At 42.0% G+C, this 17186-nt stretch overlaps 1 protein-coding gene across 1 annotated transcript in view; it reads right to left on the reverse strand.

Moving 5' to 3' along the window:
• Nucleotides 1-15194, reverse strand: part of XPOT (exportin for tRNA) — a 32846-nt gene extending 17652 nt beyond the window's left edge. The window contains exons 1-11 of the mRNA XM_054988976.1: nt 15020-15194; nt 8626-8759; nt 7824-7906; nt 6414-6470; nt 5513-5582; nt 4946-5164; nt 4097-4281; nt 3629-3797; nt 1903-2139; nt 1650-1688; nt 1168-1230 (exon numbers count right to left, since the gene is read on the reverse strand). Coding sequence (XP_054844951.1) covers nt 1168-1230; nt 1650-1688; nt 1903-2139; nt 3629-3797; nt 4097-4281; nt 4946-5164; nt 5513-5582; nt 6414-6470; nt 7824-7906; nt 8626-8685 — 1182 coding nt within the window. The 5' untranslated portion in view covers nt 8686-8759; nt 15020-15194. The remainder of the gene's footprint in view (nt 1-1167; nt 1231-1649; nt 1689-1902; nt 2140-3628; nt 3798-4096; nt 4282-4945; nt 5165-5512; nt 5583-6413; nt 6471-7823; nt 7907-8625; nt 8760-15019) is intronic.
• Between the last annotated feature and the right edge of the window lie 1992 nt (nt 15195-17186).

Below are 17186 nucleotides of genomic sequence, written 5' to 3' on the forward strand. Positions count from 1 at the left end.
AAGAAAAAAAATTTCCCTGCAAAACTGAAGTCTTACTTGAACAGCATCCACCTAAACTAGCATTTTGATGAACTGAGCGAATACCGAGTGAGAGGAAAGGCCCTCTGGATAAAGAGAGGCTCCTTCTTCTAAGGAAGCAGGGCTTTTTTTCAGGGGGAACGCGGGGGAACGGAGTTCTGGAACCTCTTGAAAATGGTCACATGGTTGGTGGCCCCGCCCCCTGATCTCCAGACAGAGGGGAGTTTAGATGGCCCTCCGCGCTGCTTAGCGGCGCGGAGGGCAATCTCAACTCCCCTCTGTCTGGAGATCAGGGGGCGGAGCCACCAGCCATGTGACCATTTTCTCTGAGGGCAACCCACTGAGTTCTACCACCTCTTTTCCCAGAAAAAAAGCCCTGTAAGGAAGGATAACCAAGAAATGAAGCCAGAAGACAGTCCAAGATCAAAAACTGTATGTAGCCTAGCTCATTGCAAGTAGACAGGAAAATCCTCTTTGTGATGCTACAATGAATGAAAAAACTAAACAGAAACATGGGGCTCTGTCTAATCAAAATGTGTATATTTGTCCTCTGACCTCCAGACGGGTGGAGCCAATGCCAGAAAAAGCCTTTAACCTCAGCTCTAGAAGTTACTGAGTGATATTCTACATGGCCTTGAATGTTCCTATACATGTGACTGCACTACTATTTCCAGGCTGAGCCTGGCAATCAGAGGGAGGGCTGGGGACAAGGGAGCATGCAAGTGACATGGGCAACATCACTGGTTTTTGTTTTATTTTTCTCCTGCCATCACTCTGAATGGTGGCCGGCAACGGGGCTTGCCTGTGGGAAACCTGGAAAGCCTAGACTGCACAGAGGCCACAAAGAATAAGGAGCTTCTCTATGGCTCCTCTCATCGCATGCTAAAAATGCTTTGGCTTCAAGTGATATGCACTTGAACCTCTGTGCACACATGCGAGTATGTGTCTTCATGCATTACAATGTACATTTGTTGTTACTCATCAAAATTAAAATTGGCACTATGGCCCTGTATGTCCAAAAAGAGATTCTCCTACACAGTATTAAATAACAGCATTAAAAGCTTCTTTCAAACGTTACCAAGACACTCACACTATTTCTATAACAACTGAACTTCCTCTATGACTAATTTGCCCTTAAGAACATCTTACCTCATTTTCAAAATTGTATTCCTCATCATAAGTTAATTTCTTCATAACTGCTAACATAATTGCCTATGAAATAAAAACAAGTTTAGCTTTCTCTCAAAATCTTGCAAGAGACACAGCAAAAGAAAAAAAAGGTTGAGTGCAACATTGTATTGATACTATTTGATGTGGACATGCTTATCTAATTTAGTAGTCTTGGACAGACTTCTAGGAAAGTGGTATTTAGTCAACAAAATCCAGCCTCAAGGACAAGAGGATCTGCTGCACACACTTGACTGAAGTGCAAAACTAAAGTTTAGCTAGCATCACATTTGGGCTACAATGTATGCTATTTATTATCAAGTATTTTATGTTTCAAGATATATATCCACAGTGGTTTGAACCTTGGGAGGGGGGAGGTCTTCCCAAGAGGGCAAAATAAATCACTAGTTACATGGTAAGCATAGTGAGAATGGGGGGAAGAGGAAGTATTTGTAAGTTCCTACCTCTACATTAGCTTTCTGCTGTTCTGAAAGCACAGGAAACTGCAAAACAACAACACACACAATATACTTTGGAAGGTATTCCCAGAAGCAATTTCCGTACATTAATGCTGGTCATCAGATACAAGACAAATCACAAATAGTTCAAAATCAGATTCTTCTCCCAGGAAAAAAGGATTCACCAAGCCACACTGCTAACAAATTTCTTAGGGAACCTATCTTGTAAACATTTAACAACATAAGGACTTTTAACTACCTGCTTCAGTATATGTAGATACTCATAGCAAAACCCAATAATATTAGAAGAGATATCATCATCCTCGTGAATCAGGAGTTGCAACATCAGGGCCACTTTTGACTCAATAGCTTGTAGAGTATCTTGAGCATTCTTCATATCTTCACTTTTAACTAGTTTAGTCCAACTAGCTATCAATGCCTGTCCCATTCCATTGACCAGTTTGGAGAACCTGGCTAGGAAATCTACATCTTCTTCCTGTGAAGAAGATCAGAACGATTAACATTTGAAAGTCATTGAAACAGCCTAGTTTTTGGAAAACCTGTAAGAAAAGGAAGATCAAAATCAACATTCACATTATATGAAACTTTTGCACAATAACCAGCTTGAAGACACTTGAACATTTTACCTTTCCTTTACTGAATACCCATCCAAATCTATCATTCCTTCTCCAAACTATTACATATATGACTTAAAGAGACTGAATAGGTGATGACTATTTAAATAATTCTACCTTAACAAAAAAGACCTATTCAGCCACACAGCAGCCATGGAAGAACTAAAAATGCAAAAGCTGCAAGTAGTGAAGCACTAAAATTGTGTCTTCTTCCACTCCAGAAGTCTCTTATAGCTCTCAGGTTCTGCTAGTATATTTATCTAGTGGAACTGTCAATTCCTACAGAGTAGGACAAGGGCAAAAGCAGAAGGATGAATTCCAAAATTCTATCATGTGTAGATATGTAGATCAGTCGATCACCTTCTACATGCCTCAGGAGGTGATGGCAGCTTCAAGCATAGACAGCTTCAAGAGGGGACTGGATAAACATATGGAGCAGAGGTCCATCAGCAGCTATTAGCCACAAGGTATAGATGGAACTCTCTGTCTAGGGCAGTGATGCTCTCTATTCTTGATGTTTGGCGGGGGGGGGGGGGGGAGGCAATCAGTGGAAGGGCTTCTAGTGTCCCTTCCCCACTGGCAGACCTCCTGAGGACACCTGGTTTTTGGCCACTGTGTGACACTGAGTGTTGGACTGGATGGGCCATTGGCCTGATCCAACATAGCTTCTCTTACGTTCTTTTTATCCCATCCTTCCTCCAGAGAACTTGGGCAAGCACACAAGTGTTCTTTTTTATGTTGTTAAACAAGATTTTTACCTTCCTTGCTGCCCCAATAGGGCCACCAAGGCAGCTAACAAATTTAAACATAAAGATTAAAATCAACTTAAAAACTAATACACAAATACGTAATTAATTTAAAACCAGAGCTTAAAACAAACACAAAACAACAGTTAAAACATTGGGGAGGAAGGACCACTGAGGGAATGCTAAACAAAACAAGTCTTCGCCCACTGGCAACAGAAAGGGACTGGCCAATCTCTCCAGGGAGAGAATTCCAGAGTTTTGGTGCCATGACCCTGGCAGTCAATCTTGTGAGGGAGATCCGGTCGAGAGTGCAAGACTGGATCAAGATCACCCAGAGTGTTTCATGACAGAGTTCTAGGTTCAACTGTGCTATCACCATACAACACTGGCTTCAAGGCTTTTTTGGAGGAGTATGTGGAGAAAGGAGTGTAACATAGTAAGAGTAGTTGTAGCAGAGATAATCAGTCAATCCAGAAGGAAAATGCATCAAGATAGCCTTTTGGCAACCTACTAATACATCACATCCCAGGCTGTGTTACTATTGTTTATCTTCTTATCAGTGCTCCAGTCCAGCAGGTTTCTTCTTATGAGATAAATAACTAACCTGGTCAATACTGAAAAGGCCAGCAGACTGTAATACTTGACACAAAGTCTCAACCAGCTTTGTTTTATCAATGGGATCCATTCCTTTATTTACAATTTCAAATAAACAGTCACATGCTTCCTCCCGTAGAACCTCTACAGACATGTGACCTAGCAGCATGTTTATAAACCTTAAAAAAAGATAGAAAGACAGAGGCTTTACTCAGTACATGTTAACTGAAGCACAGGCATCTGTTAGACCATATATATCTCAACTTGTTCCTTATTTCTTAAAAACAAACACAAGCATCTGCCATAGTGATGCTAATACTGTTCAGGTAGCTGGTCATTTTTGACATCCTTACTTGAAACAAAACTTGCCCTTCCTTAAATTTCCTAGAGACTGCTACAGACTGCTATAAACATTTGCTAGAGTGCTAACATAGTACGGGCTTTCAAAAACTTATTTCTAATGCAAAAAAAGCATTACCTTTCATTGGCGATGAGGCTCAATTCAATCCAAGAGACATACGCACCCACTACTTCAAGGCACTGACATGTCAATTCTGAATTAGTATACTGATAAGTTTGTAAGATTTGGTACCAGGATTCCACTAAACTTGGAATGCATCGTTCCCTCATGGTATCTTTTAATAAGGTATTTCTGCGAGCCTCCTATAAATACAACAAGCATGTTAGTCAGTAAACAAAACACTGGTACCACTTTGGTTGCAAGCTGAAGTGCTAGGAATACAAACAAGACACTGGCAAGCACAGTGGCCCTTGATTTTAACCATACAATATATTTTATATGACAGGACTCATTTTGGGTAGCTTTTCCAAATTCAAAGGATTTTTTCATCTTTTTAGATCATTGTGAATGGTGCTCCCGTCAACTGCTAACAGGTAACCAATGCCAGTTGACTGTTCCAGATCCTCAACTCCCTTATCATGTTATTTCTAGGGGTCACCCGTCCTCCACAAGCATCCAAAATTTCACATTCTGAGCTGCAGCATGAGCAGAGAAGCAAGCATATCATGCTCCAGAGACAGAAATCCCTTCTGCCCGTGGACATTACTGGTGGACTCAACTCACATTCTGAAGACTTCTTTTGGCATTTTATTATGCACCAAATCCACACATATTAGATAAGAACACCAGGAGGATATTTTTAAATGCATACAGAAAGTGCTAATTGGTACTAAGACTTCATATATATTTTGAGCAAAATTACATTTGAAGTTTGTAGACACAGCAACTGTAAAAACGGAAGCATTTTAAAAGTGTTATTCTGCATGTGAACTACATGTAAATTTGTATCATAAAGAAAAAACTTGCCTCAGATGTATGAACAACATCTCTATCTACCAGTTCAGCATCAACTGCCATGAGGATTCTGAGATACAGATCCACTCCTCGAGGATTAAGGCCTACTACTGACAGAATGTCAAAGAAGAACTTGGGCCATTTTGTGAGATATTCAGTTACAAACAGCAAAGAGAAGACTTGAGCTGCTTTGTTTCTTATAAACGTCTTCTCTGGTTGAGAATTCACCATCTGAGAAAGGAAAAATTATAGTTACCTTCAAGATCCAGACTATGCATAAGGACATATGGGAAATATATATGGGGAAGTTTAATTTGGGGTAATTTAAGAACAGACGCTTCGTGACAAGATAATACATATAGCTGTGACGAATCCTCGGTGGTAGAGCATCTGTCTTCCCATGCAGAAGGTACAAGTTCAATCCCCAGCATCTCCAGTTAAAAAGATGAGGTAGTATGTGATGTGAGAGACCTCTACCCCAAACCCTAGAAAGCTGCGGCCAATCAGAGTAGATAACACGGTCTCTGATAAACCAAGAGTCTGACTCCGTAATAAGGCAGCGTCTGTGTTCAAACCTACCTGTGCTTGGAGCCATGTTATGAGTGTTTCCCTAATTAGCTGATGTTGTACTTCACTTAACTGAGGATACCTAAAAAGAAACAAAAGAATACTTAGCTTCATTTCAGTTTTAAGAAATTTAGTAGACTATGGTCCAATCTATTAAAAAGTGTTTCTTCTAAGATTAGCTTAGATGATTACTTTAAGAAAACAATTTTCAGGATGTGATGAAGCTGAACAAAGCAAAAGATGAACAATTACTGAGGGTGCTATTGCATGTTCTGTAGCAGGGAAATAATTTCATATAAAACATGCCAAAATAATTACAGAGCTGGTTAGAGTGTTGGACTAGGATCTAAGAGGAAACCCCACTTTGCCAAGGAACTCACTGAGTGACCCTGGGCCAGTCACTGTCTTTCAGTCTAACCTTCCTCACAGATTAGCACAGCTCAGGTGGCTGGCTTCCCCAAAAGGCTGAGTGAGCAGTTAGAAAATGTCAACACTCAAGCACTATGTAACTGTGAGGAGAACACTGCAAGTCATACAAACTGTTTGGGCCTCCCACTTCTGCAAATATTAGCAAGTTTTGGGCCCATTTCCACTTATTAGTCAAGCTCTGATAATCCTCCTACTGTTTCTGGAGGGATGCAATTGATCATGATTGGAGGATCACTTGGAGATAAAAGAATTTATTGTTGCTCAGCTTTCCCTCCAGTTCTTACCAGTAGCAGTACCAGTCACCCAATTCGTTGTCTTTTCATTGCACTTATTATACAATGAGACTGTGACAAATACAACTAAATTTCAAGCTATCTGAATATTTAAAACAAAATAATTTAAGAATGAAAATAAATCGACACCCCATTAGTATAAATTCCCTTTCCCCCCGCTAAATTTCTACAAATATGAGGGACATTTTTACTTGTATTTGATTTGATGCTCCAGTACTTGAAAGCAGAAGAACTTGATGTGATCATCACTGAAACAAGAAGAAATGTGATTTTATTTAAGAACTATTGTGCTGGGTCTATGTGCATTATCTTAACACTGACTACAAGCACCAATAATCCCTAAAAAAAAATTAGAGACTCAACTTGATATCTTAGCTCAAAGCTTTTATACATAAAAGCAAGCCAAGACACACAGCTGACCAGCATGTGGGTAATGTCTGGTGAAGTATCAGTAGGATTTTGTCAATATGAGGTTCAGTGTTTTACCTCCTGACTAGTACAAGCAAAAAAAGAAAAAATGCACATGTGCTTATTTATTTCACTTATAAGCCCTGCTCTCTCACTTTCTACTTTTCATGGGAACTATGTTTACATAGGACTGCCCATCAATTTCCCATCCAAGGAGACACTGAAGACCAGAATTCCTTAGTTTCAATGGCTGACCAAAGTTACAAGCCTTTAGGCCACCCTCTGCTTAACATATAAGGTAGAAATATAAAAAACTGAAGTCGTGGGATGATTTTTTTTCTAAAGAAAAATGGAAATTTTGGCAAAAATTTAAGTACATGCAATACTTACTTTCCAATCAAGTCTAAACTTATTTTACTGCTCTAACAACATCAAGCACATCACTTATAACTTCACTAGCATTTTCCAGGAATTTAAAAGAATAAATGCCTTGGTTTTCTGTGACCAAAATTGCAATTTTTTCTAGTGTTCACATCTCTATGACAAGTTGCAGGATTTAGCATATCCTGGTGCACCATTTTGACATCTTAGCTCTAAGTACACACAGCAATATGTACCAAATCAGCAACAAACTCATTAAATCAGATAGGAAGAAACTGTCCATCCGGGGATTATACAGCAGAGCAACTCAATGTGCTAGAATTTAAGCCACACCAATTTCCTGTGTGTACCTGGTATGTGTGTGTGTGTGTGGGGGGGGGGTTAAAGCACAACATGGGTGCTGAACCCTTTTCTTGTATACACTGCACTCCCTGAAGCTACATTATGGTTTCAATGCCTTCATCCTCCCACTTTAGAAAAGATCAGCATGACCCACATTTTAGACACACAGACTGTATAGGCACAACACCTATCATAATACCAAGTCATCACCTGCTTTCTCAAGATTACAAAATGTGACAAGAGACTCTTTTAATTCATACATACACAACAAATATTTGTCTAGAAAGCAAAACATGGTTCTGTATATGCCATGTCAGAATGACTATAAAAGTCTACTATGACTGTTTAAGGCTACCCAATAGCCACACAATCATTACAATAAGATTTACCTGATAACATTTCCAGTACCAAGAATCCTGCAACTGCAAAACACTTCCAGATTAAATAAAAAATTATTTTAAATTTTCTACCTGTAAATTCTTTGGGCTAAAGCTTCAGCACACACCTGCCAAGCATCTGGAGAGATTTTCAGCTGCTCAAAATAGGCTAATGCCTGAAATTATAAATACAGAGAAAAAGGCTTCATTCAAAATGTAGCAGAGCAGAGAAAGTTGCCAGAGTAGTCTGTAATAGACCCTTCTAGGCCCATAGGTTATTTTACATAACTCTGATATAAGCAAAGGGAAAGATAACAGCATATTCTTAGAAATTGCATCAGTATTATGACATCATTGAAGCAAAGGAATAAATACAGATAGTGGTTGGGAAGCTGGAATGAAGGATGAAAAGGGAAACCGAAGGAGCAAGTTAAACAAAAGCCAGTAAAAAGGGGGGGGATGGGGGAAACCTACAAACTTAACACCCTATGTGCTAGGTGAGTGTTGGGGGGAGTATATGGCTGGAAAGAAGAAGCATCTGGTGAAGAACGCAGAGCCCAGAGTCAGGGGTGAGGAGAATTAATGAAGTGAAATAGGCAAAGGCTTAGGAGGAAAAGGAGGCATGGAGATGAGGGGAGTTTACCAGAGGGGGAAGGGAAGGGAACTGGATGGGAAAAACCTAACCCAGGGCTAAGGAGCAAAATGGACGGCATGAACCCTGCCGCCAGCAGAGGACACTGAGCTGGGACACCAATGAAGCCGCAGACCAGCAAAGACCTCAGTCAAACAGCCACATACCCATTTGAATGGGCTTTCTAAATCTTTGACTGCAGGCCTGTAATTCTTATGCCAGCATGGCATTCAGCAAACTACCTGCAGTCACAGTTAAACTTACTCGTTGCCTGAAGTCTAAATCAGCATTTGGATTTAATCCCAAAAGAGCTTGTTCATCCATTTCTACTGCTATGCTCCAGCTTCCTTCTCTTTCACAGGATTATCCCATTCACCCCTGGTAGAAACTGTATACATCTACAGAGGAAATAAAGACAACAGCTTAATTAAAACCAATTAAAACTTTTGCTGTATTATTCTGTATAAAGATAGCTAGCCAAGTTCATGTTAATGTCTGTTTACTGGAAGGTATCATTGAGTGTTCCAAGCAGTTAATTCTTATGAAAATGTCTCCTCATTGTTTGTCCAGACAGGAAAACCAAGCATCCCACTTTAAACTACTTTCATGTATGTGCATTACTTTCACCTGCATGTTACTTTCTCCCTGAATATAAGGACAGAAATGCCTTCAGTCAAATAGCAAAATTCAGAAGTGCTCTCTTCTTTCCAGGTTTTTAACAGATACTGTTTAAGCATTCCACAACAGGTCAACATCAGCTGAAAAAGTCCCACAACCAGGATATTTATTTTATTTGTTTAAAATATTTATACATCCACCTTTCTCCTGATCATCTCAAGACCCAAGGCAGTAACAGTAGAAAAACTATTTTATAACAACAAACATTAAAATAGCAGATATAAAAGTATTAAAACCAAGCGGGAATTTGTCATGATACCTTTACTCATTTGGAAGGCATGTAACTATTGTAGTTGACTCAATCCAGATGCACCGTTGTGACTTATACATTCAAAAATATTAAAAACAAGTCCAAAAGCACCTTATGCGCCCTCCACAGCTCAGCTAATCTCTCTGGAACAGCAGTTTTGCAGACTTGACAGAAAGCCAAGAGGACAGGAGCCCTCCTGACCTCTTCTAGGAGGCTGTTCTAGAGGCACAGGGCAGCCACTGAGAAGAGCCAAGCCCAGGCTGTTGCCATATACACCTTGGCCAAGTGATGTACTGACAGCAGACCCTGCTTTGATGAACAATACATATCTCACAAGACATGCAGGGAGAAGCAGTCCTTCAAACATGTCAGCCCAAGATGATAAAAGGGATTTAAAGGTAAGCACCAACACTGTGAATTGGACATAAACTAATCAGCAGCCAACGAAGGGGCTCTAATAGAATACAATCTGCAACAGATAGCCACTGTTCGTTTTCCCTCAATACAATCTCAATGGAGTCCAATAAACTCTCCAATATGGCCTCTGTTGGAACAATCCTAATCTAAGTTCAGGAATGGGCTATCAGAGGGGCTGCCTTTTGTGTTTGGCATTTTTATTAGTATCTTGTCTAGTCATTTGGTGGTGTCAAAACTCACCTTTCTTTAACACAGTCTGAGAACAATGTGATTTCACCTATTTTGACCCTATATGAGTTTCTCAGACCTGGCGAAGCAGGTTTTCTTTAGTTCCGAAGCACAGAAATTAAATCACATCCACATTTTAGAGGATAGTTCTAATAGAGTAAATTTCTTTCTACCTTTTGGGGGCCCTCAGTCACAAATACATTTTTCCTAAACTCCCTGCTTTCTAGGTCAGTCAACTTGACATTAATAGCTGTTCTCTGCTCTTGTATAAGAAAATGACCCAAGATTTTTGTCTTTCACTTTGGAAACTGCTTTATGGGGTCAGAATAATTCCTTCTTGGTCTTCAGGGCATAGGGTATCAGACAACCTAAGCAAAAGGCTGTGCCACCATTTTATTCAGCTCCTTGCCTGATGTTCTTTTTTACCTTTTTGTTTTACAAAGGTGGAATTTAACACTCACCTGTAGTACCTACAGGCATTTGAGAGTGTTTTTTAACTAGTTTTACCCGCTTGCCTGCTGTGCTGCCTACTAGAACTCTGAAGCCTAAGCAGCCGAAAGCATATACAGAAGGTGAGAGGCACACATCCTTTCAGCTCAGCATGCCAACCTAAAGTCAAACTAATTGCAACTATGCCTATTAGAGATGGGCACGAACCGAAATATGAACTAAAATTCATCATGAACTGGGCTGGTTCACGGTTCGTGAACCAGCGGTTCATCAGAACACATTTCCCACGAACCGTGATGAATTTTAGGCCAGTTCGTTTGGTTCGTAACTGCAGACAGCCTGGCACCGATCAATCTGTTTCCTAGGCAACAGAAGGGGAGGGACTTCTGCTGAGCTTGGGAATACCCTGGTAATGCCCCTAGGAGTGACGTTTTCACAAACCAAATGAACTGGTTCGCAAACCAGGCAAAGTTCGTGGCAGTTCGTGGTTTGTGAAATGCGTCGAACCACAACTCGCATGGTTCTTTTTTTTCTGGTTCGTGCCCACCTCTAATGCCTATACAAAACATTATATGCAAACAAAACTGTGTTCAATACTATAATTAAATGCATTCATGGTATTTTTTAATGAACAAAGCAAATATATCTGAAGCTGTTTCAGTGCACAAAAACACACACTACTCAAAGATTCAAGGTCTAGTTACCACTGCTTGCAAGACACTTACTTTTTCATCCCAAACAAACTGAATGAAATGAAACATTCTAAATTTCACATTTTGATTTTTGTATTTTACTAACTGCTTATGGAAGGCAGTACACAACATTCCCTTAATCTAACTCTTTTAAGACAGCATTTCATTTAGTTCCATATATTCTTCAAAAGAAACCATCATACTACATATTGTCAGTAGCCTGAATACCCTAAAACTGACCTCAGCTCATCAGAACTCAGAAGCCAAGCAGGGCTGGCCATGGTTACTATTGGATGGGAGACCACCAAGGAAGACAAGGGTTGCTACACAGAGGCAGACGAGGGAAAACCCACCTCTGAACATCGCTTGCCTTGAAAACCCAGTGAAGGGTTGCCATGTGTCAGTTATGACTTGATGGCACTTAATTTGTAGTATTATATATTTTCACAAAATCTCAAACAGGTCTGCATTTCTACACTTGTACCAGAGCTCAGGGAAGCCAAATACAGATTCTAGGAAACTCTACATCAGGGATACTCATTCCACAGCTTGTGGAGAGCCAATTTACAATTACCAGCAACTAAAAGAGCCACATGATGACTGTATGCCCTGTGCACCATAACACAAAACACACACAATAATATTATTAATAAAGAACTATAACCTTTTAAATTACATGCAAGTTTGCCTCACCCCACCAGCACTGAACTTGTGCGACCTTTACTTTGCCTTCCTGTTGTCTCTCCAACATGTGGCACAGCGGCTCAAGTGAATGAAAGACTGCCAAAGCTCCCAGAGGAAAGCAAGCTGGCCATGGAGGAAGGGGAATAGATCACCCACTGTGGCCAGGTTACCCCTTTATTGGGTTGCTGCCATAGTGGTAATAATGTTTTTAGTCTCTCTTCTCTGCAGCCATCTTGCTGTTCCTCCTAGCAGCTGCCTGGGTGCTGGGATGAAAGCACAGAGCCTGCAGAGAAGGGGGAGGGGGTTGGATAACATGGACTGTCTACTTCCATCCCTAGCACAGGGCCCTCAGCTCAGAAAAGTTCACTGCTTACCCATCCTCCAGTAACTCCAGCAGCAGCTGTTTCAAGGTGAAAATCACCTGCCTACCACAAGCTCCTTAGAAGAGCCACAGTCAGCTCCTGAGCCATTGAGTATCACTGCTCTACACTGACTATTCTCCTTCTTGCTGGAACGTCACCTCCTTATACGAATACATGACATCATACTTTTGCAATTTAAGTGTTACACACAGCAGAACTGCAGCACATTTTTGAATGACTGCACACAAGCATGCTTACATTTCATTTATTTCAAATATAATTTTCACTGGACTGTATCTCATTATTAAATAAAATCAAATGGTCAATACGGGCAGATGAATCACATTACTAAGCTAGCTGCCCAATACTTTTAACGCTTGTCACATTCTTATCTTGTTTAATCATCTTTCTATAGAAAGATTTCATTTTAGTCCCAGAGAACTTAGAGTGATACCTTTTTTGGCAACATGTCTTAAGAGAATATATGCTTTGGGTTACACACAACCCTTTTCTACTTGTTGAAACCATATCTGGATATTTTAGCTGGATATCAGTACCACACTAAGCTAGAAAGACCAGCTGCTGAACAAGAGCAAACATTGTTATCCTAATATGCCCAGGTCAAACTAAAAGTCTCTCCTCCATTATCATAGAGGCTGATTCAGAATGACAAGCTTTCTCTGTCAGTGCTTGGATAAGTGCATTCTCTGTGGAGCAAAAACTAAGTATTTGCACAGGGTTGCAAGAAACAACCAATGTTTGCGTATTTTACTACTGTAGCAGCTCACTGTTTGCAAAACATGCCAAACCAGACAAACTCTTAGAGCATATAGGATTTTGTGTAATTTTAGTTCATTCACACACTTGGAAGAAAAAGGACCACACTTACACCTTACAAAGTCATTTTCATGGTAAAGTCTGAAGACTGAGGATTATGGACATTTATCTCAGAAAAAGGTGTTATTTACCACTTTACATCAAAAACTTTTAAGGCAAATAATGAAACACAAGGGCTTTAATATGTTTTCCCATCACTTTCCCACCTTACAGGACAAGTCAAATACCCCTGTATGTTGCTGGGTAGATAAATGAAGTAGTATGCGAGATATCCCATTAAATCAGCCACGACACAGAAGAGTTTTCTAAGAAGTTTTTATCTTCTCTTTCAGAGACTTGCTAAGAAATAGTTGTCTCTGATCTAATTATCAGAAAGACACTATGACCATTTCCTGTACAATCCTCTGAAGAATTACACTTCTCTACACCCATTGTTTTACAATGGGCTTAGAGGAGAGAATATCCCGTTCACCATTATTTCAATATGTGCAAGATAATGAAACAAGAACATGCATATACAAGGTCACACAATTTTGCTTCATATCATTAAATAATCACAAAAGCTTTAATTGGGCTCCTATTCTAAAGTGAAATATAGCATTTAAAATAGTTAAAAGCCTTCCTTCATTGCAAGCATGTTAAATAACAATTTGTTTACATTAAAGGCATCAGTGCTTGTACATTACTTGACATCTTGGCTATTTAGCATCTGATGATTCACACGTGTGTGTGTGAACAGTCATGAACTGCCTTTATCACAAAATATGGTGGTTAAAGGGATATGAAACTATACTCCAACAGTTCTCTCATAGATGCAAGTTATTAAAAAGGCAGCGATACTCTTTACCTGTGATGGGGGAGTCTTTTGGAACGTTCTTAGAAAGAACGCACTCCTACACGGCATTAGGCACAGCACAGCCTTACTCAATAGGCTCTGCAGCTCCTACATGTTCATCAGCTGACATTAAGTGATTACTGCATGAAAGCATGGGAACAAGGTTTCCTATCACCACAGAGAATTCTCAATGGATGTTAAGTGATAAAACACATAAGTATGAATCAATCCGTAGCGTAACAGCAGGATTTAAGTCCGGTGGCACCATAGTGACCAACATAATACCTGAAGAAGGGAGCTCTGACTCTTGAAAGCTTATACCCCGGAAATCATGTTGGTCTCTAAAGTGCCACTGTTCTGCTATGGACCAACACAGCTACCAACTTGGAAGCTCTTAGTGTAAATCTGATGATCCATCAACAGATGTACCTTCACAGGAATAGCAAAAGTCACCAGAGCCTCTCCAAGAGCAGATTCCAAGCCAGCTACTGACTCCCTCCCTCTGGTGAGACTCGGTATGCCCACCCGGTGGCACCTCACAAGCTCTAAGGGTTCGTGTTCAAGATGGCTCCATTGCCACCAAGCTGCTTCTTAACCTCCCTCATCCCCCTGACACTTGGCGTGCTAGAACTGGGGGGCTCATTCAGTCCCTCCCCGCAGTCTTTCAAACTGACACCGAAGCACGGAGCATTCACTCGCACTGGATTTTTAAGTGAGTGTCGTGTCATATTCAACGCACGTACAGCTGAACGGCATGATTGCACAATCCCTTTCCCCAGGTACTGGTCTGCAGCGTCTTTTAAACAGTGAACACACGTGCAGGATGGAGGCGCCTTCACATAACACGGGAACAGGACTTATACGGGCGGGGGGCGCTATGCTGAAGGAGGGGGCGGCAGCTTCTTCACACGAATGGGGGCGGGGACGAAGAGCGTAGCGTCTATTCCGCGCACCGGCCCGCCTGCCTGCCCTTCCTTCTTTCCCGGGCGATGGCGAGGATTTCCTTACCGGGACAGGAAACGCGCCCCCAGCCGAAGTTGCCATCCCGCCCGCGGGAGCACGAGGCAGCCACGCACCGCCCGCCGGGGCCTGCCGAACCAAGCGCACCCGCCTCCCTCCCAGCCGTAGCATCCCGAGCAGGGGCAGCCGCCTCTCCTCGCCCGACCTCCCGCTGCTTGGGCTACCCCGGAGCCCGCCCTCAGCCGCCCAGAGCCCGCTTCGTTACCTTCCCCACTACTCCATCCAGGAAGGAGACCCCACCGTCCCCCGCTACAGCCACGGGTCAGCGCTGGGGGCGGCCGCCGGGTGCAGGACCCACGGGTCGGCGAGATGCTGCCCAGGCAGGCTGCGTGTCGGGGGGAGGGGAGAGAGAAACGGCGTCCCCACCTACTGTCCCCTAGTTCCGCCCGCCAGACAGCCCTTCGGAGACTACAGTTCCCAGCAGCCTTCGCGACAACGCTTTCGAACCGACTCAAGGATTCGCCGCGTCGCATGGACGGCGCAAGGGAAACCGGGATCCTAGGAACAGGGTTCTCTGACGCTTCCACCAATTCGGGAACAGAAGCGCCCGGCTGGCCAGTGGAGATACCGCTCTATATGGAGCGCACGGCATGCCGGGACTCGAAGTTCTGCGCCCTCAACTAGTTGCCTCGCCGCGTTTCTTTTAGTTCTCCTGGCTCGAACGGTTCTCCCTGGTTGTTTTGAACTTTCACCGGAGAGTCACACGCCTGTTAAACTGAGCCGCTTTTCTCTAGAAACGGTTCAGGCGCGCTACTTTCATGCCAGCCGCATGTGATCAGATTGTTGCCAAGCTCAGGCGTGCCAACGTTTATACACGTTTTGCTTTGACTATCATGGCCTCCTTCAAGGATCTCTGGGAATTGTAGTTCTGGGCCGGGACTCGCCCCGCAGGAAGCTTCAGTGAAACTCAGGAGAGTAGTCGCCTTCGTCTGATGCAACCCAAGCACCTTGTGGTACTTTCGGGGCTAACGAGTTTTAAATCAAGATTAATAAAACCTTCCAGTGTGTTAGTCGTTAGGGTCCCACAATAACCGGTTACTGTATCAATAAAATGCTACCCCCAAGGTTTCTTCTGCGGAAAACCCCAATACTTGATAGAAGGTACACCGGTTTCAGTGGAACATTCCTGGCAAGGCGATATGCCTAGCACACTGCAGACTTAAACTTCCGTCCAAGGGGCTTCAGCTAGAAAACAATGCGAGGCAAACTTGAGACTAACGCTAGAGATCAACCGGAGGGTTTCCCCCAAACAATCTTGCCTGACATCTCAAAAGCCACATCACGCTGTACTGATCCTTCTGTAGCTCACACAATGCTTATCTAAATAGCAAATTGGATATAACGGGATTAGGAATTGTCACAATCCAGAACACTAACAGCAGCATGCCCCGACCAGGCAAGCCAGATCTGATCAGATCTTGGAAGCTAAGCAGGGTCGCCCTTCATTAGTAATTGAACAAGAGACCTCCAACAAAGACCAGGGTTGCAGAGGCAGGCAATAGCAAACCACCTCTGTTAGTATCTTGCCATGAAAACCCCACCAGAAGTCACCATAAGTCAGCTATAACTTGACAGCACTCTCCACCAACACACCAAAAGCATAAATTACACCAGAACTAGTTAAAACTTGTCCCTAATGATTCCACCAGAAGTCCCCAACACCTGACTTGTGTTGAACGCTGACAGTTAAATGTCTGCTAAGATGTCCCCTCAATTTTACCCTCCTTCCACAATTTTACTTACATATTTTAGAGAGCAATGTTAAGCAGTTGTACTCTGAATCCACTCTACTCAAGTCTATTTAATAGAAAGTGTTCTTGGAATTGCACTGTTAGACCAAGCACATTTAGAACCTTATTATTATGACTATTGTTTAGAATTTATCATGATGATTATAAAAATGGAGCAGAGCAGACTGGAGAATGATGTAAGCTGCTTTGGGTCCCAATTGGGGAGAAAGGTGGGGTGTAAAAATTATTGCGCAGGAATATGAGGAAATGTTTGAAGCTTAATAGAGTACAGTGAGGCATGGTCCAAAGCTAGGCAAAGGAAAAACTTAAGCCACACAAGACCATTTCTCAATCCATTGTGCAAATTAAGAGAACATTAACGGATTGAAAACATGTGGAATTAAATAGGTCAAATCCAATGGGACATACAGATTTAACCCCATGGTTGGAAAATGGTTTCTTAAATCCAGGTCTTTCCCCTCAGTGCATGCTAACTTGAACTGTGGCTCTAACTCTGTAAAAAGGGAATTTTACACTGATCTCTCTCTGGCTTTTGTTGAGGATGAAGGATTTACTTCCACTTGGCCATTCTTTAATGAGGCATCCACTGTATCATGCGGTAGTTCACTTTCCGTGGCATCC

This window comes from Eublepharis macularius, chromosome 9, assembly GCF_028583425.1.
Source record: "Eublepharis macularius isolate TG4126 chromosome 9, MPM_Emac_v1.0, whole genome shotgun sequence".
Taxonomy (NCBI): Eukaryota; Metazoa; Chordata; class Lepidosauria; order Squamata; family Eublepharidae; genus Eublepharis; species Eublepharis macularius.